The 25,734-nt window shown below is 36.5% G+C and overlaps 2 protein-coding genes and 1 long non-coding RNA gene across 10 annotated transcripts in view; 1 reads left to right on the forward strand and 2 right to left on the reverse strand.

The window, feature by feature from the left end:
- Nucleotides 1–25,734, reverse strand: part of LOC106663267 (discoidin domain-containing receptor 2-like) — a 312,738-nt gene that overhangs the window by 120,483 nt on the left and 166,521 nt on the right. The window lies entirely within an intron of this gene.
- Nucleotides 19,609–24,739, forward strand: LOC106663304 (clavesin-1-like). Of its 2 annotated transcripts, none has more exons than XM_014388027.2 (6): nt 19,609–19,902; nt 23,203–23,359; nt 23,427–23,679; nt 23,755–23,865; nt 24,037–24,131; nt 24,190–24,739. In XM_014388027.2, exons 1-6 carry the CDS (start codon nt 19,740–19,742, stop codon nt 24,395–24,397), a joined length of 987 nt encoding a protein of 328 aa, XP_014243513.1. In that variant the 5' UTR covers nt 19,609–19,739; the 3' UTR covers nt 24,398–24,739. The 2 variants fall into 2 exon arrangements, with proteins under 2 accessions (XP_014243513.1, XP_014243523.1); XM_014388037.2 differs by having other exon boundaries at nt 19,614–19,902; nt 24,023–24,131; nt 24,190–24,288.
- LOC106663312 lies at nt 23,135–23,929 on the reverse strand. Its single transcript, XR_001340012.1, has 3 exons — nt 23,740–23,929; nt 23,444–23,673; nt 23,135–23,370 (listed from the first exon to the last, which is right to left on the reverse strand). It is a non-coding gene; the product is annotated as an uncharacterized LOC106663312 (long non-coding RNA).

Consider the following 25,734-nt stretch of genomic DNA (forward strand, 5'->3'; position numbering starts at 1 on the left):
GATAAGGATATAAACCACAGAACTCTGAAGAAACCCCTAAAAACATGGGTTAATTGAATGGTAACCCCATTGGCAAGTAACACAACGAGGAGAATTCGAACATTTCAATTCTTTTTTTAATGTTTTTTAAACTAAATTTTTTTTGCATTGTATAAATTCATTTTTTTCACGTCCTACGTCCTACATGTATTTATAAAATTTAAACAATTTATAAATTCCAGACTGTGAAGATGATCTCAATAAACGTTGGCACGATAAAGAAATGTTTTTTTTTAAACCTACATCACACCAGACCGCATCTCACGATCTCCGAATAATCATTGGCTAACGGTCACTAAACACCACACATAAAAAAATATGTAATTTTATGTCTTTAACTGCTAATTATTGTAGAGTCCAGAAAAAGTTTAATTTTTCTTTTAACCACATAGACTCCATCTTAAGGAGTCCATACAAGGAGAAGAAACGGACTTACTCCAGAAGTGCCAGACTCGGTAAAATTCTGATTAAAGAATCCTCATCAAAAGTGGTTAACATTGCTACAGTTAGGATAAAATTCAGGGTAGTGATAATGATATAAACAGGCCACACAACTCTGAGATAACACTTAAAAACATGGGTTTAGCGAATGGTAACCCCAATGGCAAGTAACACAATGAGAAGAATTGGAACATTTCGATTTTTTTTTTTTAATTTAAAATTTTCTAGCATTGTATAAATTCATTTTTTCACGTCCTAAATGTATTTGTAAAATTTAAACAATGTTTATAAATCCGAGGCCCTGAAGATGATCTCAATAAAGCTCGAAACGTGGCACGATAAAGGAAATGTTTTTCTAAAACCGACATCACACCAGACCGCATCTCACTCTCTCCGAATAATCACTAATCAGTGATGAATTATAATGAACTAAGGAACTAGTAAAAATACAATAAGCCGAAATATTGCTTTGGGAATTCCTACCATCTCTTCCCAGCATCCTTTACTCATGATCATCATGATACCATCTAGTTCACATCGTAATTATTTCATATTGCGTTAAAATGATATTTTATGTTTATTCTTATTTGTTACTTTAATATTACAGCATGGATGCACGATTATTTTTGCATAATTTATTATTCATGGATATAGTTTAAAATATAATCCAGCAAAAACTTTCAGACAAGAACCACCCACACGATAAGTAATAATTTAACTATTTCAATTATATTTCTTATAGTACTTTCTTGTAGTATATTCTTTGGATGGTGCATCATTTTTTATATTAATTAATCTCTCAGGATAAATTGTTTGAAAAAATAAAATCAAGGCGGTGAGGTTCCACTGAAATTGGAATTCAATCTTCAATAATCCAGGAAAAGGGTGAATAAAACAAAAAGCAAAGACCTCAGGTCTTTTCTTCTTTTCATATACTATCCTCACATGGGACAGCTGTTTGAATATCATTTGTCATGATTTGTTTGAACAATGATACCTTAACTAGCCGTATGACGGTGTCGTGTGCGGTCCCAAAACCGGGGGTTTAAATCGATTTGTAAGTCTTTTTTCCATCCCGGGTGTCCACTCGACTAATTTGACTCGACTTTTAAGAATCTATCGGTTATTCTCCAGGTAGTTAATATCTATTGTTGCCAGATACCGTGGGCGAGCTGTCGTTCGGATGATTTAAAGACGTCTTCGTGTCTATTAAGTCCTGATGAACCCAGTTCTGCCGTCGATAAATCTAGACGGACGTTCAGAAACCCCGTCGAGGCAAGGAAACAAGTTCTTTGTTCTTCAAATAAGCGTTGTAATAATTGAATACGAGGAAATGCACGGCGAAGGGAAATTGTAACGATTAATTGATTGCCGTTGAACCCGAGCTGTAGGTATTAATTTGTAATCGATAGCACTTAACGTGTTCTCTTCTATTACCTCCCAATGTAATAGGATTATTTAACTATTATTTTAATTGCTTTGGAATTAAGTGGAATTATACAGTAAGAACCCAATACATGAAATATTCCACCGCTCCTCTTTTTTTAAGACTAACAAAACCAATAAAATTTTACCAGGTACCTTTGCATTGTATGCTTTGCAACAATTTCCTTAAAATCCCTATCCTTAAGTATAGTTTCTTTTTACATTTATTTGGTATTTACAACTACAAGTGATCTTAGTGAAGAGGCCGTACGAAGAAAGAGCTAGAAGAAAAATCAAAAGCAATGGTGACGGCGATCAAAACATGGTGCGAAGAGGCCAAATTAAAAACTGCTCCTGTCAAATGCCAATCGTTAATGCTAAAAGGCAAATTAAATACAAGCCCCGTGATTAATATCGAAGGGAAAAGAATCAAGCTGAGTGAAAAGGTAAAGTACCTAGGCATAGTTTTGGGAGAAAGGCTAAGTCCTACAAACCATGCCATCAAGATCAGAGAAATGACGAGATGCGTCGCGAAATCAAAATGGGGGCTAAGTCTAAGGGCGCTCTCCATCACTTACAAAAGCGTATACCTGCCCATTGCCACGTACGGAGGAGCAACTGCAAAGCAGGAGTAGAAGCATCCTCGAGCAGAGTCAAAGAATAGCGCTCCTGAGAACGACTAAAGCTGATAGGACAGCCCCTACTCACGCCCTCCAAGTCCTTGCTTTCGCTGCACCAATAGACATTGTCCTCCACAGTAGAATAGCAATCCGCCAGCTAAGAGATGGAAAGGAGCCAACAATGTAAATTTGGATGCGTCAGATAGGGAAAGGCTACGAACTGCACATAGAAAGCAGATCCGGGTGATCCTTACAGTTTGGATAGACTGGAACTTGTGGCAGGAAAGGACAGAAGCACCAAGGGAAGGTTAACCCACGAGTTTCTACCCAGTATTGAGGACCGAGCAAGAGCAAAGTGGTTTCAACCAGATTTCTGGATCACACACATAATGACAGGTCACGGAAATTTCAAAGCTTACTTGCACCGATTCCGTAGAGCTAACAGTCCACTGTGGCCCGACTGCGGAGTTGATGAGTGTCCAACACAGATTATTCAACTGCCCCCTCCTTGAAAGGATGAGGGAACCACTAAAGCTCCTCTTCCGCCACACTTGGCCGCCGACCCTCAACGAACTGGTTAAAGAAAAGAGGAATCTCTTGTTCATTCAGGTGTTGTTGTAAGTGTTGAATGTTAATTGAGGGGTCCGAACTGCGTGTAAGATTCGCTGTATCACAGAAATGTTAACATGTGTAGGAATATCTGCAGGATATATGGAAAATAGAAAAGGGCCAAGTATGCTTCCTTGAGGAACACCCGCCCTAATGCGTAGGTGAGAATTCAGTTCCCTGACGGACTCAACAAAATCGATCCGTCAGATAAGATCTCAGTATAAGACAGTACGTATGAAGGAAAATGTTCCTCAGTTTCCAAAGCAAGTCCGAGTGCCAGACTCGATCGAAGGCCTGTTCTAAATCAAGAAAGACACCCAAGCAATGCTGTTTTTGTTCGAGGGAAGAGGCTATATTGTCAGCAACACGATGTAATTGTTCCCCATCGGCATTCGGCACTCTCGACACGACACGCAAGAATGGCACAATTACACAGAAGACAAACACTTTGATCTCTGAAGATGATCTCAATAAAGATCGAAACGTTGGCACGATAAAGAAAATGTTTTTCTGAAACCTACATCACACCAGACCGCATCTCACGATTTCTAAATAAATATCGCTTAACGGTCGCTAACCACCATACACTTTTACTTAATATTTAAATGTAATGAGTTGTATTAGATTTTTCTTTTGGTCTACGGGGTGACGGTACTATCTTCATAGTTTGGCAGATCATGTCAGTACTAAAATTATATCCATTATATTTCGTGGTCCGATTGACCAAATAACTTCTTTCAATTAATTAATCTTTATATAAGGTATTGGTTGAAATTAAAAAGTTAGTGTAACGAGAGGGATTCGAACCCACGGCTCAATACGCCGCTGCTCTAACCACTTGAGCTATCGTGACTTCGATCAACTAGGACAAGTAAAACGAAGTATAACTTCACTAACAGCTCAAAAAAATTGGAAAAAACAGGAAAAATTCAAAAAGGTTGAGATAGGGAGTTGGTGTCCGAGTGGATCGAAGTCACGATAGCTCAAGTGGTTAAAGCAGTGGGGTATTGAACCGAAGGTCGTGGGTTCGAATCCCGCTCGTGACACTAACTTTTTCAACTCAACCAAGACCTTACATGAAAAGTATAATTAATTGAAAGAATTAAATATATTTACACAGATATTTGTATACATGGAGTCCTTTTTAGATGTCCCGGCTCGGTTTACATAAAGGTCAATAATTGACTAAAATTATAGTTGGACTACTGACTCGACACTTTTACGGAGGCATACTAGACTCGGCTCTGCAGAAACAAGGCTGTGCTGATATTGCCCGGGAAGAACCGACTGAACTTTGACCACGGCCACTGTTGATGTACGACACAATAGGCCAATATCGGTCACGCTATGCCCGAGTACGTAAGAAAGACTTGAAATTTAAATCTTAATTTCACCCTACGCAAAGTGTATATTCTAAACCTTGGAGATTCTAATTATTTTATTAACGACCAATAAACACAACTTCTGGAATGTTTGTACATAAAATAGTTTTGTTTATATTCAAAACTATTTGTGTTTAGATAGCTGTCTGGAAAGTTGAAATAAAGCGAAGGGGCTGTGTGAAATTTTCATTCGGAGTTATCCAGAAGGTTTTTATGTACTATTAGTTAACGGTTTATATTGGCTTGATAAAAGCCATTCGCTGTTCTTAACTTTACTGAATCGATAGCTTTCCCGACCAGACAGCCTGTATTGAAGAAAGAAATCCCTTGTGATTATCGAACGCACGTTTCACCGTAGTATTTCCCCATTATTTATACATCGCCAGTAGAACGTTTTATATAGTAAGAACATCAATGTACATTTTTATCAGTTTATTACAATATAAATGTTTGGATAAAACATTAACAATGATAATATATCGTCCAGTATTAAAATAATTAACGGAAGTCTGTTATCGTCTTTAGTTTACTTGGTCCGATTATTTTACCATTATTTTTACTCGTTTTTCTTTCTTGTAGTTATTTCACGTGCAGAAATGTGTAGTATTTAGTGACCATTAATTAATGATTATTTGGACATATAGTATGATGTAGGTTTAGAAAAGCATTTTCTTTATTGTGCCAACATTTCGTTCTTTTTAAATTCACTAGTTTTCGTGGTCCGCTTGACCAATTAATATTTTTCAAATAATTAAGGTTTTTAGTTGAGATAAAAAAGTCAGTGTCACGAGCGGGATTCGAACCCACGATCTTCGGCTAGATACGCCGCTGCTCTACCACTCGAGCTATCGTGATCCACTCGGACACTAACTTCTCATCTCAACCCCACCTTTTGAATTTTCCCTCCTTTTTGCCATTTTTCAAATGTCGTGTAATCGGATTGGATTCTCGGCGACAAATTAAATGGCCACGGAGAGCTTTAGTGAAGATATACTTCACTTAACTTATTAAATTCATTAGTTTGACCCCTTGACCAATTAATATATTTCAATTAATTAAGGTTTTTAATCAAGATGAAAAATGCTAAAAAGGAGGGAAAATTCAAAAGGTGGGGTTGAGATGGGAAGTTATTGTCCGAGTGGATCGAAGACACGGTAGTTCAAGTGGTAGAGCAGCAGCGTATCTAGTCGAAAGGCGAGGGTTCGAATCCCGCTCGTGGCATTGACTTTTTTATCTCGACTAAAAACCTTAATTAATTTCGATCTTTATTACCAACATCTTCAGGGCTTTGGAAGATTGTTTGGATTATACGAATACATGTAAGTCGTGAAAATAAATTCATATAATGATGTACGCAATATAGAAATTTTAGGTTTATTCAAAATATTTTTACTCACTCAATACCTGAAATAATTTGAATAGACCTAAAATTTCATATTATAGACATTTCAATTTAGAAATTTTAGGTTTATTCAAAATATTGATACTCACTCAAAACCTGAAATATTTTGCATATACCTAAAATTTCATATTATATAAATTTATAAATTATATTTAGAAATATATCGGGTTGTCCGGAAAATAATGCAGGATTTTAAGTTTTCATTAAAAAAAATCTATATAAAATATTCTGTTTACGTTTACAGGATTACTCATTTGTATGAATGTCAACACTTATTAATCCTCTTCCAAATGATATTGTTTNAACGTTTAGGTTTATTCAAAATAATTGTACTCACTTAGTACCAGAAATACTTTGACTAGACCTAAAATTTCATATTATATAAATTTAGAAATTTAAATTTAGAAATTTAGAAATATAGAACGTTTAGGTTTATTCAAAATGATTGTACTCACTCAATACCTGAAATACTTTGAATAGACTTAAAATTTCATATTATATAAATTTAGAAATTTATATTTAGAAATTTGGAAATATAGAAATATAGGTTTAATCAAAATATTTGTACTCGCTCAATACTTGAAATACTTTGAATAGACCTAAAAATTTCATATTGAGTACATCATTGTATAAATTCATTTTCACATCCTACAAGTATTTGTATAATGTAAACAATTGATTGAGAGATATTAATTGGTCAAATGAACCACGAAAACTAGTGAATGTAAACAATGTTCGTAAATCCCAGGTCTTGAAGATGATCTAAATGAAGATCGAAACGTTGGCACGATAAAAATATTGTTTTTTAATCCTACATCACAGAACCGCATATCACGATCTCCAAATAATCTTGTACTTATTATAAAAACATACCGGAGTGCAAACCTTCCATAACACATAGCATAACCAGAAAAATCTTATTCGAATAAAATATATAATCCTGAACATTGGATTTAAAAAAAGGTGTTTGCCATCATTATAACAACGCAATGTACAAAAATGAGCCAACCTAGTGAAACAAGACATAGAGAAAAAGCATGTTTCAAGAAAATAAGTTTTTTTATTAATTGTGATTTATTTATTGTTATATAATCAAAAGCTAAATCTAAAGCTTGCTATCTTTGATAAAGTGGCAAAATCTTAGTTTTTATTTCGTATTTTTTTATTATTATATTAAATAATCTGTAATCTATATTCGTTGTTCATATTAATAATTCAAGAATACAGTTTCAATAGTCTAACATGGAATCCTACCAAAAAAAAAAAAATACCCGAGAGGGAAATGTTATTGTCGCAAATATTTACAAAGACTACTCCGAGAAAACCCTTTACAGCTAGTTTTTGAATAAGTGATAACGGTTGAGAAAATGAACGTTGTGAATGGGATCGGTAGTCGTAACCTCCGCCCGGGGAAGGTGTTAAAATAAAGCAAGCGCCTAAGGCGAATTCGCGTTTTAATATTTAAAACGAATCGCTCCTGCCGCCCCGGGCCCGGTATCTTTTTCCATTTCAAGAAAATTCCGTATGCGCCCCAGGTGCAATAAAAGAAACGATTTTGTCCCGGGGTAGGCGCGATTCTTCGCGGAGGGCGCGAGCGCCGTCGAGTAACCGAAGAGATTGCCGTATTAATATTAGACGAAGTGGTTAAGAAACTAGATATGATTTCTCGGCATCAGAATATCTGCGCTTTATGAATATCGAGCGTCGATGGAACATCTCAAATCCATTAATTAAGTGGTGCTGCGACAAATCACAATTTGGTTTTTAAAATCGCCTGACGGTGTGTCGACATGTTTTGCACTTGAAAATTTAGAAGAAGAAAAAGAGCAAGTGCTTATATATATCCAATATTAAAGGCGCGTTTCTCATTGGACTGTTCTAGTGATTTTTTCACTCACTCTTATTTTCTCTCTCTCTCTCTCCCTCTCTCCTTTCTCTATATGCTTACTTATCTACCTACCTAACGTTCACATTTAAACATTTACCTACCTGCCTGCCTATCCTCTTACTTGCTTGTCCACTTTTCTCTCTCTCTCTCTCTCTCTCTCTCTCTCTCTCTCTCTCTCTCATCCGCTCGTTCATCTCTCCTACGCAATTATTTTTGTTTTTATAACGAATCTTATTGTAACTATCTTTTTATATTTTACTCCCTGTGTATGTTGAATATTAAACTATGATCTTTCATAATCATAAACGTTAAAAAATATTTCCAGCCATTTTAATAATAAAGGAGCATTTCTCCTGCTCATTACCCAGTTCTTCAGTTTGGGAGAAGCCCGTGGAGAAAGGGAATTGGGGTCATGATCGTAATGTTGCCGGCTTCGGAACCTTTGACGTTCTCATTCGAAAGAATTAAGGTGGGATTTTTACAATCTTATTATCTCTTCCTATTGACCAATGAGAACACTGCGAGTCTACAGCAACGGGTATAATTTTTCCGAACAAATTTCATGTCCTTAATTAAGATTTGCATTCAAATCAATAATGCAGAAAGAAGCAAATCAAGCCTGGTTCATGAATAAATGTGTGTAGACGAGGTGTGTTTAGAAAAAGCTGAGAAAAGTTGATGTGTAGTGTAGGTGGGTAATTTTTGATCATATTTATTTGCTAATAACCTATGTTTTAGTCTGTCATGCCATATTCTACTGGAGAAGGTGAAAACGCGTCTGACAGACCAAAACAGCCAGGATAATGAGGTTAAAACGAACCAAACAGAAAGTTCATTCCCATGCACAAAGAAATCTCAAAATTTAATGGTGAAATTGCAACAAAATCAGGAAGTAGGTAATGAGAAAAGAAAAACCAAGAACTATATATTTATGTGTGGTGATTAGTGTCTGTTTGTCTATATTTGGGAATCGTGAGATGCGGTCTGGTGTGACGTAGGTTTCAGAAAAACATTTTCTTTGTCGTGCCAACGTTTCGATCTTTATTGAGATCATCTTCAGGGGAAAAGGGGAAACATGTAGGATTTGGAAAAAAGTGAATTTATACAATGAAGTTTTTTTAACACAGAAAACAAACACTTTGAGTGAGTAGAAATACTTTCATTGAATATAAAAAATATTTTTTTACATTGTACAAATTCACTTATTTTCCACATACTACATGTTTTTGTTAAATTTAAACAATGTTTGTAAATCCCAGGCCCTGAAGATGATCTCAATAAAGGTCGAAACGTAGGCACGATAAAGAAAATGTTTTTCTGAAACCTAGATCACACCAGACCACATCTCACGATTTCTGAATAACTATATATTTATTGATTAATCAGAAACCTGTAGATGCGGTCTGGTGTGGTGTAGGTTTAAGAAAAACCTTTTCTTTATCGTGCCAACGTTTCGATCTTTATTGAGATCATCTTCAGGGCCTCGGAACAATTCAAACATGTTTAAATTTTACAAATACATGTAGGATGTGAAAAAAATGAATTTATACATGTTAGAAAATTTTAGATTAAAAAAATATATGAATTGGTGCAATGTTAGAAAATTTTATATAAATTCACTTTTTTTATCTAAAATTTTCTAGCATTGTATAAATTCATATTTTTTTAGACATCTTCAGGGCCTGAGATTTACAAACATTGTTTACATTTAACAAATACATGTAGGATGTGGAAAAAAGTGAATTTATACAATGCAAATAAACTTTTTTTTTATATATTCAATCAGAGTAGGTATTCTTTGATTGAATAAAAAAAAATATTTATTTGCATTATATTTATAATTAACTTTTTCCCACATCCTACATGTTTTTGTTAAATTTAAACGATGTTTGTAAATCCCAGGCCCTGAAGATGATCTCAATAAAGGTCGAAACGTAGGCACGATAAAGAAAACGTTTTCTGAAACCTACATCACACCAGACCGCACCTCACGATTTCTGAATAACTACATATTTATTGGTTATTCAGAAATCGTGAGATGCGGTCTGGTATGATGTAGGTTTCAGAAAAACCTTTTCTTTATCGTGCCAATGTTTCGATCTTTATTGAGATCATCTCCAGGGTCTGGGATTTACAAACATTGTTTAAATTTAACAAAAGGATGTAGGATGTGGAAAAAAGTTAATTTATACAATGCAAATAATTTTTTTTAATATTCAAACAGCGTAGATGTTCTTTGATTGAATATAAAAAAATATTTTTTGCATTGTATTAATTAACTTTTTACCACATCCTACATGTTTTTGGTAAATTTAAACAATGTTTGTAAATCCCACGCCCTGAAGATGATCTCAATAAAGGTCGAAACGTAGGCACGATAAAGAAAAGGTTTTTCTGAAACCTACATCACACCAGACCGCATCTCACGATTTCTGAATAACTATATATTCATTGATTATTCAGAAATCTTGAGATGCGGTCTGGTGTGATGTAGGTTTCAGAAAAACATTTTCTTTATCGTGCCAACGTTTCGACCTTTATTGAGATCATCTTCAGGGCCTAGGATTTACAAACATTGTTTAAATTATAAATATATATTTTAATATTATATAAATATGTATATTTATTTTCAAAAAATTTTTCCTACGGACCGATACGTGTCCTGGTTAGCGGGACTCCAGTTTATTGCTGATAACTTTTCTGAATTATAAGCGCAGTGAGCATAAAACCCATCAGACTTGTTCTATGTTGTTATCTGTGACTTGCAATTTAATTACAAGAAACTGGCACGACGTCAAATACAGCACATCACTAAGACGAATTTTAATTATTTAACTTGTCGGCTTATTAAAATTTTCGTTCCTCGCCATGCGTATCGTGGGTCGTTTGTACAATTACTAATTAAACTTAGCTGTCTTAGATGAAATACTTTTTCTTTTATATAAATATTACTTTTAAAATAGAAATTTAGTTACAAGTCACAGAAAAAAAAAAACGATTAAACTTCCGTTAAAATGCGCCGTGTAATACTTTATAATCGAAATAAAATAAACCATTATCCTTGTGTATAGACTAAAAAAGATTTATTGGTTTTATTCATGTCATGGACCGATAACTTCAATCTCTGTCGACCGATAAATCATTTAAGCCCTCTCTTACAACTAGCACTGGACATAAATATCGAACGTGCTCAAGTATTCCGCGTTTAATCCCTTATAAGAGTTATCACAATTCAATATCTATTGACTTAATAATAATTAACAAATAATTATTTTCGTTAAAATAATCGCCAACGTTTAATTTTGCGGCCATGCCTGTAATAAATCTCTTTTTTAAGTTATTTATAAAAGTTCAACAGGTGTTAGAGTAATTGATAATACGGATTGGCAATAGCTTCGGAAAAAAAGGTAAAAGTTGCGACATTCTTCCACCTTCCAGATGCTACATTCTCGGTTACCTCGTTTTGAAATTAGCAGGCTTTTTTTCGAAATTATGTTGCAGACAAGCCGAGAGGCCATCCGCTCGGGGTCCCGTTATTTAAAACGTCTCTAAACGTAAAAAAAAACATTTTCGCCAACTGTGGAAGCGAGCTTTCGTATAATATAAATGTCAATAGGAGTGGATGTAAATTTAAAAAAAAAAAATCATTCGTAACCAGGTTAGTTCTGTTGAAGATTAAGTTGCAAAAAAAAACTTTTTAGTAATAAGATTTTAAAATATTTCAAAACATCGGATGAAATTTAAACGACTGAAACAGTTGCCCAGACATAAATTTCAATCAGAATGCTCGCGTGTCATCTCCTGTCATAGGAGAACTTAACGTCCAACTAAACGTAGGGTATCTTATACGAGACATCATAAATTTTGAAATATTTATTTTTTAAATTATAATAATTAAAAATTCCATGGACTGTGCCTGGATTAGAATTCATTACTGTAGCGTCGCTTTTATGAGTAACAACCCCCCCCCCAACCCACGACCATAGCGATAACATTTTGTGTAATAATAATAATGTAATATTAATAATACCTTTCAATTAATTAAGGTTTTGGTTGAAATAAAAAAGTCAGTGTCACAAGCGTGATTCGAACCCGCGAACTTTGGCTAAATACGGCACTGCTCTACCACTCGGACACTAACTTCCCACCTCAACCCCACCTTTTGAATTTTCCCTCCTTTTTGCCGTTTTTCAGGCAGATCGAAGTCACGATAGCTCAAGCGGTAGAGTAGCGGCGTATCTTGCCTAAGGTCGTGGGTTCGAATCCCGCTCATGACACTGACTTTTTTATCTCTACTAAAAACCTCAATTAATTGAAAAATATATATACTTAAAACCTTAATTAATGGAGTGATATTAATTGATCAAGCGGACCACGAAACCTAATAAATGTAATAAGTTAAAATGAAGTATACTTCACTAAATCTCTCCGTGGCCATTTCATTTGTCGCGAAGAATCAAACAGATTACACGACATTTGATAAATGGCAAAAAGGAGGAAAAATTCAAAAGGTGGGGTTGAGAAGGAAAGTTAGTGTTCGAGTGGAACGAAGTCACGATAGCTCAAGTGGTAGAGCAGCGGTGTATTTAGCCGAAGGTCGTGGGTTCGAATACCGCTTGTGACACTGACTTTTTTATCTTAACCAAAGTCTTAATTAATTAAATAAAAATCAACGTGTGTGTGTAATTTGCATATATTCACAATAATATTATAAAACGGGATATGTGTGAGTATGAAAAACCTGGTTCCAAGTTTACATTTACGTTTGTATTCTAGTTTTTACAATCCATATATGTTTTGTAATATACCCAGACCCTGAAGATGACCTGTATAAAGGTCGAAACGTGCCCAAAAAAATGAAAAAGGTGTTTTTCTAAACTACCGCATTCTTGACGACCGTTCTTCACGGATCGAACGAATTATTACAAACTTAATATCATCTATTATAGTATGAAGTATAAAGGAATAGTAATTATGTAAAATAATTCATGTAATTATTAAAAAATATTTGGAAGGTAAACTCTTTTATTGCGTAATTACACACTCATACTCACAATTTTTTTCTCTCTATTGATTTCTTTCACTGATATCATCTGTCTACCATTTCTGTTTATTTCTTATCATGTATCTCTTTCTTTATCTCGTTTTCTCCTTCCTAATCCTCATTTTCGATTTTTTCTAATTATAAATCGTTAAATCTCTCTCTCTCTCTGTTTTTTTACATATCTATTTATGTCTGTCTATCAATCTACGTCATCCATACATATATTTTTCCCTATCTATCTCTTTCCCTGTATCTTTCTCTTTTACTGGTTTCATTTTCTTTCCAGTTACCTCTTTCTCTCTCTATCTCTCATTCTCCAGCTCTTTCCCTTCATCTATTTTTCTTGGGTCTCTCTTTTTCGCACCAAAACCGTTCTTAGATTATCTATCATCTCTCTCTCTTTCACTATCTATCTATCTATCTATCTCTACTTATATCTATCTGTATGTATTTCTATCTACTATTTTTTTCTATTTCACGAGCCCAATCCACCTACATCAACAAATATTTCTCTTTTTTCTCTCACTCTTTCTCTTTCGTCTTCCTTCCTGTCCAACTCTCTCATTTTAACATTTTGCATCATTCGTTCTTGACGTACCCAATCCAACTGAATTCTTAAATTTTTTCTCTTTCTCTCGCTCTAACTATCTATCTATCTCAGTAACTTACATACTCACCTACCTACCTGCTTATATTACAATTAACTTGTCTTGTCAATTTTTTTTCCTATCTACCAACTTACATATTTCCCTACCTACCTACTTTTATATGTAGCTTTTTCGGTTCTCTCTCTCTCTCTCTCTCTCTCTCTCTCTCTCTCTCTCTCTCACTCTCTCTCTCTTTCTTTCTCCCTGTTATTAATATACGTGTTATTAATAATACATTTTTGAAATACGGATAAAATATGAAATTAAACATACTATCTTATTATTTTCTTTGGTGATTGATCAGCCTTCTCAGTTTAAGTATAATATACTATCTTATTGTTGCCATTTATAAAGCAGGCTAATATTAAATTATTACCGAACTGAAGGCATTTATTTGTATTGCATGAGCTCGTATAATCAACGTCAATCTTGTTTGCTCACCCCTGCTGATTGTGTTGTAATGGACCGAAAGCTCGGCAATTAAACAATCTGCTTTTATCATGACGGTCCTTGTCATTCAACCCTTTTATCCAGTGTAAATCTGACCTATCAGTTTCCGAACACTGTTTTCTCAATTAAATTGCAGTACGGCATTATCTCGTTATTATATTAGTATGCCATGTTTAGATTATATAAAGCAGTTTTATTTTCTTGTAAAGAATTCATAATATGATTGCAGTTATAGGATTTAGTTGTATATTGAACTGGGTAGGCTTAAAATCGAACTCACTAGTTTCGTGGTCCGCTTGACCAATTAATATCATTCAATTAATTAAGGTTTTTAGTTGAGATAAAAAAGTCAATGTCACGAGCGGGATTCGAACCCACGATCTTCGGCTAGATACGCCGCTGCTCTACCATTTCAGCTATCGTGACCTCGATCCACTCGGTATGGTATGGTATCATACAAGGAGAGGCTAGGAAAAGCTCATTTAGGCTCCAAAAGCAATTAAATTGGAAAGGAACCAAACAATTCGGGCATACAACCATAATCAATAAAATCAGACACACATTATTAGAAATGGGGACTGACTACAAGATCCCGGAAACAATCTTCACAACTTCCTATAAAGTCTGAACAGACTATAAAGGAGAGAAAGAACACAGGAAAGCACCAGGTACAATGATATGGTATACGGATGGCTCCAAAACAAACGAAGGAAGCGGATCAGGCGTTTTCTGTACAAGCCCAAAATATGAGCAATCAAACTCATTATGGAAGTATACTTCGGTCTTTCAAGCAGGAATACATGCCATCAACGCTTGTATCCTGGAAAATCTTAAAAGAGGTTACACTGACAAAAAAATCCTCATAAGATCAGACAGTCAAGCAGCTATTAAAGCATTGGCATGTAAAAGAATTACATCAAAACTAGTCAGTGAATGTATCCAAAATCTCCAAAACCTGGGAAAACACAACAACCTGATGATATCTTGGGTGCCAGGGCACAGGGGAATTCTGGGTAACGAAGAAGCGGACAAACTGGCCAGAACAGGATCTGCAAGCCCCGAACCTATCCTTGGGATCCATCCCAAACATAGAATCCTCCATCGCAGAATGGATCCAAACAAAACAAAGAGAGAGGTGCTAGACATAGTAAACTTATGCTGAAACAACCCTCACCAAAATTGGCAAAAACACTGCTGCAATTGGAGAGGGCAAAACTCAGAGGAGTGGTGGGACTACTAACCGGTCACTGGTATCTGAGAAAACATCTACACAACATGGGTATATACAGCGATGACCCAATTTGCAGATTATGTAATGAGGAGGAGGAAACAGCCACTCATATCATCTTCGAATGCGAAGCAACAGCTCAATTGAGGTTTAACCTAACGTACGAAAAAGACTCAGGGAACCAAATTGCAGCAATAACAGTCAATGACCTGATACTTCTGAGAAGAAGGATTGAGTCTATTGACTAAACTAGGGAACTGGGAAGGTACAATAAGCCAGAAGGCTGCAGTGCCTGGCGAATACAAGCCCCGCTTCCCGGCATCCCTTCCACCATACCATACCATACGATCCACTCGGAGACCAACTTCCCATCTTAACCCCGCCTTTTGAATTTTCCCTCCTTTTTGCCATTTTTCCAAAAATCAAAATTTCAAAATTCAAAAGGTGGGGTTGAGATGGGAGGTTAGTGGCCGAGTGGATCGAAGTCACGATAGCTCAAGTGGTAGAGCAGCAAATCTAGCCGAAGATCGTGGGTTCGAATCCCGCTAGTTCCATTGACTTTTATCTCAACTAAAAACCTTAATTAATAAAATCGAACGTTTTCTTCAAAATGGATCAAATTGGCTGGATAAAAAGGAATTTTTGTACACAATCCCTTTTAAATTTGGAAATTCAGAAAGACACAGACATTATAATTAGATGTACATGGAATGTGTTATGGAATTATGCCCTGATGTTGAAAAATCGTTGAGAAATCCGCCTGGCGCGGTATAGAAAGCCGACCGAGATGAAACGAATTGGCGCAAAGCGGAATTGGCATTTTATCAGAAAGGCCGCCGTGTAAGGTTCATTATCGCTTATGAATGAAGCAATAGCTCGTGTAGATGCTATCGCAGATAATAACTTTGCGAATAGGACTTGAATTAGATCCCCACCCGACTGTATTAACGCCCCCGGGTCGTAAGGATACCGGTTCGGATATGTGCAGTTGTTGCAACGAGGGTTGATATATATTGTAGTCGTGGAATAGTGAGCCCGACCACAACAGTTTCAACCCCCCCCCCCCCAATTCGTCGGTTCCAGTTCCACTTCCGCTATAATTATCTAATTGTCGAGCTTCCAAGTTAAATGAGGTTTCTAGAGGAGGAACTGCGGGCGATAAAGGAGAGTCCCGTGAACTTCGTACTTCACACGGCTCGGAAAGCCCCATGTTCCTCTGTGTTCGTTGTGAACTTTTCGTCAATTCCCTTCATCAAAATGAACAAGAAAAATTTGTGATTACAAAAAAGAATTTGTTATTTTTCCATACAAGGTTGGTCTTATAAGATGTGAGACCTCTTCAAAGCTGTTGATCTTTTCAGTTTGGAAACAAACAAGCAGACAAACAAGTATTTTGAGTACAAAAAGAAGAAAGAGTGGGATGAGAAAAGAAATGATTGGAAGAGAAAGAGAGTGAAGGTGGGAGGGAGAGAGAGAGTGAGAGAGAGAGAGGGTGAGAGGGAGAGAGAGGGAGGGAGAGCGGGAGGGAGAGAGTGAGGGNGGGAGGGAGTGAGAGAGTGGGAGGGAGATAGAGAGAAAGAGAGCGAGAGAGAGGGGTGGGAGGAAGGGAGTGAGCGAGAGAGGGTGGGAGGGAGAGAGTGAGAGATAGTGAGTGGGTGGGAGAGAGGGAGGGTGAGAGAGAGATAGTGAGAGAGAGAAAGAGTGAGAGAGAAAGAGAGCGACAGAGAGAGAGTGAGGGTGGGAGGGAGGGAGCGAGAGAGAGAGAGGGTAGTAGGGAGAGAGAGAGAGGGTGCGAGAGAGGGAGGCTGAGAGAGAGGGAGGGTGAGTGGGAGAGAGAAAGAGGATGCGAGAGAGGGAGGGAGAGAGAGAGAGAATGACATATGGAAGTGATATGGCGAGGAAGAGTCGCAAGTTTGCCTAATTTAGATAAACAACTACAAGGCAAGCAAAGCGGATCATTTAAAATTCAAATTATGTAATCGAGTCAAAGGTGTAAACGTAATTCCCGTAAAAGCCAACTAATTTTGTACATGGCTTTTCCTCCAGGATTTGTACACGGGGTGAAAGTACTAAACCTTAAACAGAACACGCCAAATTAATGTCCCCCTTTCCAAACACGTTCAACGATTTGCATACGTACAAAGTCAAGTCCGATATTTGCCAATTAAGCCACAAATCCGTCCGGAGAGGCTGGTCATTTTTCACTTGGTCTGGTTCAAGTCGGCTACGGCGAATCTGATTAGGCCGCCCACAATCTGAATGCTGCGGTAGGACATCGGTTGCAAATTTAGAACTACACGCTTATCATTTAGATAGCTTTTTAACAAATAAGCACGTGGGTGTCGGCAAAATGATTTGCAAGTTGCGATGTTCAGCGCATGCCTTTAGACTTAAAATTTTGGATTATTTATCATTTAACATGGCGGCGGATTTATGTACTTCAGTTTGTTAGCTATTCCTTCAAATGACTTCCGAAATGTGGGGTGTTTAGTGACAGTTAGTTAACGATTATTTGGAGATCGTGAGATGCCTCTGGTGTGACGTAGATTTACAAAAAACATTTTCTTTATTGTGCCAATGTTTCGGTCTTTATTGAGATCATCTTCAGAGCTCAAAGTGGTTTTCTGTATAAATGTGTCAACCAAAATTGGTCAACCACGACACAATAATGGCACATAGTCAAGAGCACGATCGGTTGATGGCCTTCAGAAACCATGAGCGGGAGATTAGGGATCGTCCTCCTGCGATTGAGGATTGGCCATACGCAGTTGACACCCAGGCATCTGTTTTTGGGCCAGAGCTCGCGCAGGTGCCCCTTATGCAGAGGTTGCTCGATGTGTCCCACATAATAGAGGCGTCTCTGCCTTGGTTCCATACAGAGAGCGTGTTGGCATGCCTCCGGATTTAAAATGGTTTTCGGGCACGGTAGCGAGTTCCAGGGTCCCCTGTTCCACTTTTTACCGAAATTGGGAATGTTTTATTGTATATAGCTGTCAAGATATGTGTTTTGTATAAGTGAGTGTATTTATTAGAGTGAATGGTGAAATAGCATCCCCATCGTTCCTCGAGCTGTGTACGTGACTTGGGTCGATGGCTGAATATTTATAAAAGTGCCCCATGGAATATTGAGTACTCTATTCACCAGATAGAATGAATGCAATGTATAAAGGTGTGAATGTATTTATTCGTGTGTGGTGATTAGTGACCGTTAACCGATAATTATTCAGAAATCGGGAGATGCGGTCTGGTGTGATGTAAGTTTCAGAAAAACATTTTCTTTATCTTGCCAACGTTTCGATCTTTATTGAGATCATCTTCAGGGTTGTCAGGGTATTTATTTGTGTGAAACGTATTGAACGTGTGTTGCAATATTTCGGATCCGCTTGGGGCTGAAATGACCAAGCTGTCGGATGCCCCTTCAAAAAAAAAAATAATAATAATGACATCTACCCAGAAAAAAAAACACTTGGAGACATGAAGATGATTTCAAGTTGACCTTCGGCTAGATACGCCGCAAAATGGCAAAAAGGAGGGAAAATTCAAAAGGTGGGGTTGAGATGGGAGGTTGGTGTCCGAGTGGATCGAGGTCACGTTAGCTCAAGTGGTAGAGCAGCGGCGTATCAAGCCGAAGATCGTGGGTTCGAATCCCGCTCATGCCATTGACTTTTTTATCTCAACTAAACATCTTAATTAATTGAAAGATCGAAACGTTTACACGATAAAGAAAACGTTTTTAATCATAACTTCCAAAAGTTCAATCCAAAATTTCTTGCTCGCAATTAGCGCAAATTTGCAGAGATTCGCAGTATTTTATTAATTAATAGGGCGATAATACACCGTGAAATATTTATTGGGAATAAAAAGGGAGATGTTGAGTATACCCCTCGAATATATTTAGAGACAGAGGAGATACAGAAATACCCTTTGTTTTGAAAGTTGTAATTCCCAGTCCGTCTAGCATTTGCAAATAAGTCGCAAGGATAAAATTTTGAGAAAATAGGTTTGATTAAAAATTCAAAAACAATATTTACATATGGACAATTCGAGGTGTACGAGAAAGATGAGCATTAAAATATAATGCAAATAAAAAGAAAAATGCATATAAAATATTGTTTTCGACGAAGCATTGGAGTAGTGTACATGCTATTTTTTCTACTGGGCCCGCCAAAAATCGTGAGGTGCGGATGTTTTTGAGCTTATTTATTTGGTGTTGGTCTGCTTTTTCACGAGGGAAAAGAAAAAAAGGTAGCACCTAAGGTTAGTGAGTGAAGTCAGCAGGGGATGGAGGACCTTATTAAATCAAAAAAGGTGAAATCTTTAATTCGTAATCATAGTGGATGTTATTTTTTTATAAATTATCTTTTGCTAATCTCTTTTTATTAATGTGAAATATAAAATGAAAAGAATATGGCAATTTTTTTTTCGTTATATCGAAACTGATAAAAATTCCCTGTACGTCGTGTATAAACAGATGTGTTTTAACAATTAATTTGATTTATTGTTGAAACATGTTACAAAACACAAACATGTCATCTTGACAAAAGAAACTTCGACCAATCAAAAAATGGAGGAGTCAACCGAAGGCAAACTGAACGACCAAATGATTTCCACATACATAAACAAGACGACGAGGAAATCCCTCGATACCACTGAAGATGTTCTGCACATGCGGATGATGGAGTTTCGTCTGCTTTGCAATAAAACGCAAATCATCCCGGAATTAAGCGGTACGTTGAGTTAAAACAGAACCCGTTGAGTTAAAGTTAAGAGATACGGAAATGTTTGGCCTAGAAATCAATAATAATGGTAGACAGTTACTTTTCCATGTCCTTTCGCAGGCATTCGGTCGACCAGCGGTACTTAAACATAATGTTCTTGTTCATGCCAAACCTGGTAAACTTATAACGTTACCGCTAGGTACTAAAATACCAAACTCGGCTTTATTATCGATATTATTTTTTTCCGCTTGTAATTTAAAAAACTGATGACGCCTGATTATTTTAATAAACTGAATAACCATTTAAAAATATAACTGTTCCAAAACTGAACGAACATATGTTGGATGTAATAAAATAATTTAAATTTTTAAATTTTATTAACCTGTCAAAACATTACAGTGACCCTTCGTCTGAAAGGCTAATAACCCTCCTGCCTATTTTATCCAAATTTTTGGAATGTTTCTTCCTTCAAAGAATAATTACCATATTCCACTCTTAAAACTTTCAAAAAGCCTCTATTCTGCTGCCCGCAGTCAATATTGTTCAGGCCTATATCTGGACTTCACGGTTTCATTCGTCCTATGGTGTCTTTTTCAAGTTAAAAAATTACTACTAAATACCGTACTGCTATCTCGTCCTAATTACTTCCTCTCGGAGACCGGTGGTTTAAATTAAGAATCGGTATCGATTTTTTGCGCTGCATGTTAATCACTACTGGCGTTCCGCAAAGAAGTATCTTAGGAACAACCTTTTACACAATCTTTCAATTAATTAAGGTTTTTAGTTGAGATAAAAAAGTCAATGTCACGAGGGGGATTCGAACCCACGATCTTCGGCTAGATACGCCGCTGCTCTACCACTTGGGCTATCGTGACCGCGATCCACTCGGACACTTACTTCCCATCTCAACCCCACGTCTTGAAGTTTCCCTCCTTTTTGCCATTTTTCAAATATCGTGTAATCTATTTGATTCTATTTGATTTGATTAAAGTTTTCATCTCAACTAAAATCCCTAATTAATTGAAAGATATTGACTGGACAAGCGGACCACGAAAACTAGTGAATTGAATAAGTTAAAATGAAGTATATCTTCACTAAAGCTCTCCGTGGCCATTTCAATTGTCGCCGAGGATCAAATAAATTACACGACATTTGAAAAATGACAAAAAGGAGGGAAAATTCAAAAGGTGGGGTTGAGATGGGAAGTTAGTGTCCGAGTGGATCGAAGTCACGGTAGCCCAAATGGTAGAGCAGCGGTGTATCAAGCCGAAGATCGTGGGTTCGAATCCCGCTCGTGACACTGACTTTTTATCTCAACTAAAAACCTTAATTAATTGAAAGATATTAATTGGTCAAACGGACCACGAAAACTAGTGAATTATTTAGACAGTTCAATCAAAGGGCCTGTTTTATACAATTCTGTGGCTTTATTAAAGGAGAGATGTTTCAAGTGTATTTAATTGTCATTCCTGCATGTATCCGTTATATCACCAAATATACATAGATTCTTATGAGCCGGGATTCATGACAATTTGTACAAATTGTAAATTATTGACTAGAAAATAAACTATACCTGTTTAGTTGGTCCTAGTTAAACAAAGTGATTATATGAATTGATTTATAATTTATATGTAAAATGTGTTGGGATGAAAAAGCCACTGATCATGGGCTAGAATCCTGCTTGTGACACTATTTTTTCATCTCAACACACTTTCCATAAAAATTATAAATCAGTATATAATAATCAATTTTATTACATTTCTATAATATATATTTTTTATTGGATAGCATATCCAACAAAAATTACTTTGTTGACGTCACTTACCCGTTAACAAACACGCTACTCTAAGACAAATAAGGTAGGACGTTAAATCGGCGCAAGCGCGCTTCAAACAAAGCTAATGTTATACAAAATCTCCCGATTAAGCTTATTAGCTCAAGTGGTAGAGCGGAGTATCTCGCCAAAGATCGTGGGTTCGAATCCCGCTCGTGACATTGACTTTTTTATCTCATCTAAAAACCTTAGTTAATTGAAAGATATTAATTGCTCAAGCGGACCAAGAAAACTAGTGAATTTTTACACAATGTACTCCGATGATCCATACCTTATAACAAAAATCACAACCCATGCGGATAACTTCACGACTCTACGGTAGCAAAAGAAGCTCTCTCTCTCTCTCTCTCACTCTCTCTCTCTCTCTCTCTCTCTTTATCTTTCTCTCTCTCTGTCTCTCTCCTCTCTCTCTCTTATATATATAAATTTTCCTTTTTTTTTTTTTTTTACCTATCTATTTATGTCTATCTATCAATCGATATCATCCATACATATATTTTTCTCTAGCTATCTGTTTCCCTGTATCTTTATCTCTTTCTACTGATTTCTTTTTCTTTCCAGTTACCTCTTTCTCTGTCTGTCTCTCATTCCCCAGTTCTTTCCCTTCATCTATTTTTCTTGATTCTCTCTTTTTCGCACCGACCGTCCTTAGATTATCTATCTTCTCTCTCTCTCTCGTTCTCTCTCTCTCTCTCTCTCTCTCTCTCTCTTTATCTCTCTCTCTATCTCTCTCCTCTCTCTCTTATACTTATATATATAAATTTTCCTTTTTTTTTTTTTTTTACCTATCTATTTATGTCTATCTATCAATCGATATCATCCATACATATATTTTTCTCTAGCTATCTGTTTCCCTGTATCTTTATCTCTTTCTACTGATTCCTTTTTCTTTCCAGTTACCTCTTTCTCTGTCTGTCTCTCATTCTCCAGTTCTTTCCCTTCATCTATTTTTCTTGATTCTCTATTTTTCGCATCGAACCGTCCTTAGATTATCTATCTTCTCTTTCTCTCTCTTTCTCTCTCTCTCTCTCTTTCTTTCTCTCTCTCTCTCACTCTCTCTCTCTCTTTCTCAATCTATCTATCTATCTCTCTTCTTCTTTTTCTGTTTTTTTTTACCTATCTATTTATGTCTATCTATCAGTCTACGTCATCCATACATATATTTTTCTCTAGCTATCTGTTTCCCCTTATCTTTATCTATTTCTACTGATTCCTTTTTCTTTCCAGTTACCTCTTTCTCTGTCTGTCTCTCATTCCCCAGTTCTTTCCCTTCATCTATTTTTCTTGATTCTCTCTTTTTCGCACCGAACCGTCCTTAGATTATCTATCTTCTCCCCCACCCTCTCTCTCTCTCTCTGCCTTCTCTCTCTCATTTTTACCTTTTATCTATGAAAAATGAAGTATTTCCATATGTGAAATATATTTTTAATCGTAAATTTGGTATGTGATGTGTTTAACGCGAATATCCCCTGCAGATCATTCTGTGCGGATCTTCTTGGCTGGTGGGGACAACGACGTCAACCAGGCTTTCGACGGTGTACTTGAATATTTCAACCAGAAAAAAGAAGCAAAACACATGTTCGATAACAGAGATCCTATGAGCCCAGACATTCAACAAGCATGGGAAGTCTTGTAAGTACGACCTTTAAACACACCGTAAAAAACAGAAGTTAATTTTTAAATCGTTCCCATTTGTTAGAAAGGTGTGTTTCTTACCAAAATTGACACCCCAAGGGTACAGGATTCTACTTTGCGGTCTCTGGGATCCGGATCCAGCCAAATTAGACGTCCTTGCTTGCATAAGAATGTTCCTAATGGCTATAGATGTCGGCCTGTTCTTGGAAAACGTTTATCAAGGGTACGTCTTGCTTTTGGACACTGAAGGTTTAACCATACGGCATTTTCCGTGGGGGTCGCTGACCGATTACCGGAGGTTTATGAGATTTCTTCAGGTAATGGAACAAATTTTATTAAGTGTGAAGCAAACCATAAATTTTTTGATAAAGCGTTACCTGAAATTATTCCAGTACGGAATGCCGGTGTTCGTCAGGCAAATACACATCCTTAGGAATAGTAAAATGATTGAAAGAGTCTACACCTGCCTAAAACCGTTTATGAAGAAAGAATTGTCTGAACTTGTGAGTTTCAAATTTAAATGTTCAAAAGTAGACAAAAACATGTGATTTATCCATAAAACAAATTTTTTACTTATTTATGTAAAAAGAATGTTTTATGAAATAAACAAATGTAAAATTGATTAAATAGCGAATCTTGAGGGTAAAATTTTTATTCCAGCTATTTTTTCACAGTGGAAACGACTTTACAAATTTTCTCAAGATGGTCCCACCGGATTGTCTCCCACAGGACCTAGGAGGTACAATCCCCTCAGTACGGCCAATACAAGGTGATTCAAGTAGGAAAAATAACGAATAGAACAATTCTCAATTCTTTTTATTTTTCAGACGAGCTGAAGAAAAAAGTAGAGGAGAAAATAGAAGAACTGTCAAAAGAGCTGGCACCCGTCGTTCCAAAATAAAAGCATTGTTACAAGTTTTAGAACAGTCGTGCATTTTCCTTAGCTGGTCTCTAACGATTTTTAACGTTAAAATTTACTTTGAAGTGTTAATAAAGGATGTTACCTATATCACATGTACGGCATCTTGGCTTTGAAACACCCACACGGCCACTGCACGCCAGTTAGTCACGCGTACAATTTTTTTACCACGACAAAACTTAGTATTTAATAGCAGGCCAGGCGTGATGGAGACTCGACCACATTACGCCTCGGGATTCAGCGGTGTATTAATAATACATAAGATTATTTTCCATGGGACAATTGAGCCATAGCCCTGCGGCAACTGGAGGATGAAGACTTCAGCATAAGTCACGGTCTGGTAACATAATGTAAATCCGCCTGTCAATAATCTCAGGCACGAAACCTATCAAGACTGATGATAGGGGAAGACGGACGTACAACGCCGTAAAAACATCACTATTGTAGAAACAGATGCGAAAAAACGTAAATGACTTTTAAATTGTAAAATTATACGTTTCATGTTCTAACCTTAACACCCATAAAACGTCAAAATTTTTAAAATTTAACTTTTAAAAAACAGGATATGGTGTTTTAAAAACCGCACTTTCAAGTTTTTACGTTCAATAAAAATATTGATGTAATTATCAATGTATTTATTAACCTGCCGACATGCCGGTATAACTGAATGTTATCTTCATTTTTCCTTGAAACAGTGATATTTCGCCCTGAGGTTTTATCAGTTGCAGTGAACATGACGTAATCAGGTGCAGTTTTATCTTTGAGCTATGTACAACTCCAAACTGGACTGTTTGTACTTCACTCGTGATTAATTATATAATATTGACGAAAGTGTTATTTTAAGCGGGATGCTACTTTTAAATAAGTGGTATCATCAGGACCCAGTGTCCTACGTGTCCTCCAGAAACAAAAGTTCGGAGCCTATCAAAATATATATCCAACTTTTTCTTAGGTTTCGGGGTCCGATTGACCAAAAAAATTCTTTTCAATTAATTAAGGTTTTGGTTGAGATAAAAGAGTCATTGTCACAAGCGGGATTAGAACCCACGACCTTCGGCTAAATACGCCGGTGCTCTACCACTTGAGCTAGCGTGACTTCGATCCACTCGAACACTAACTTCCCATCTCAACCCCACCTTTTGAATTTTCTCTCCTTTTTGCCATTTTTAAAATTCGTTTAATCTATTTGATTCTCGGCGACAAATGAGATGACCACGGAGAGCTTTAGTGAAGTATACTTCATTTTTGCTTATTACATTTATTAGGTTTCGTGCTCCGTTTGACCAAATAAATTCTTTTCAATTAATTAACGTTTTGGTTAAGATAACAAATTCAAAAGGTGGGGTTGAGATGGGAAGTTAGTGTTCGAGTGGATCGAAGTCACGCTAGCTCAAGTGGTAGAGCACCGGCGTATTTAGCCGAAGGTCGTGGGTTCTAATCCCGCTTGTGACAA

This window comes from Cimex lectularius, unplaced genomic scaffold (assembly GCF_000648675.2).
Source record: "Cimex lectularius strain Harlan isolate CLEC.00 unplaced genomic scaffold, Clec_2.1 scaffold80, whole genome shotgun sequence".
Classification (NCBI taxonomy): domain Eukaryota; kingdom Metazoa; phylum Arthropoda; class Insecta; order Hemiptera; family Cimicidae; genus Cimex; species Cimex lectularius.

Bases quoted from the DNA above. Each gene is read 5' to 3' on its own strand.
- LOC106663304 (XM_014388027.2), top strand. From the start codon at position 19,740: ATGGAGGAGTCAACCGAAGGCAAACTGAACGACCAAATGATTTCCACA. The intron at 23,680-23,754 runs GTAATGGAACAA...AAATTATTCCAG, and splicing joins GGTTTATGAGATTTCTTCAG to TACGGAATGCCGGTGTTCGT. The intron at 23,866-24,036 runs GTGAGTTTCAAA...ATTTTTTCACAG, and splicing joins AGAAAGAATTGTCTGAACTT to TGGAAACGACTTTACAAATT.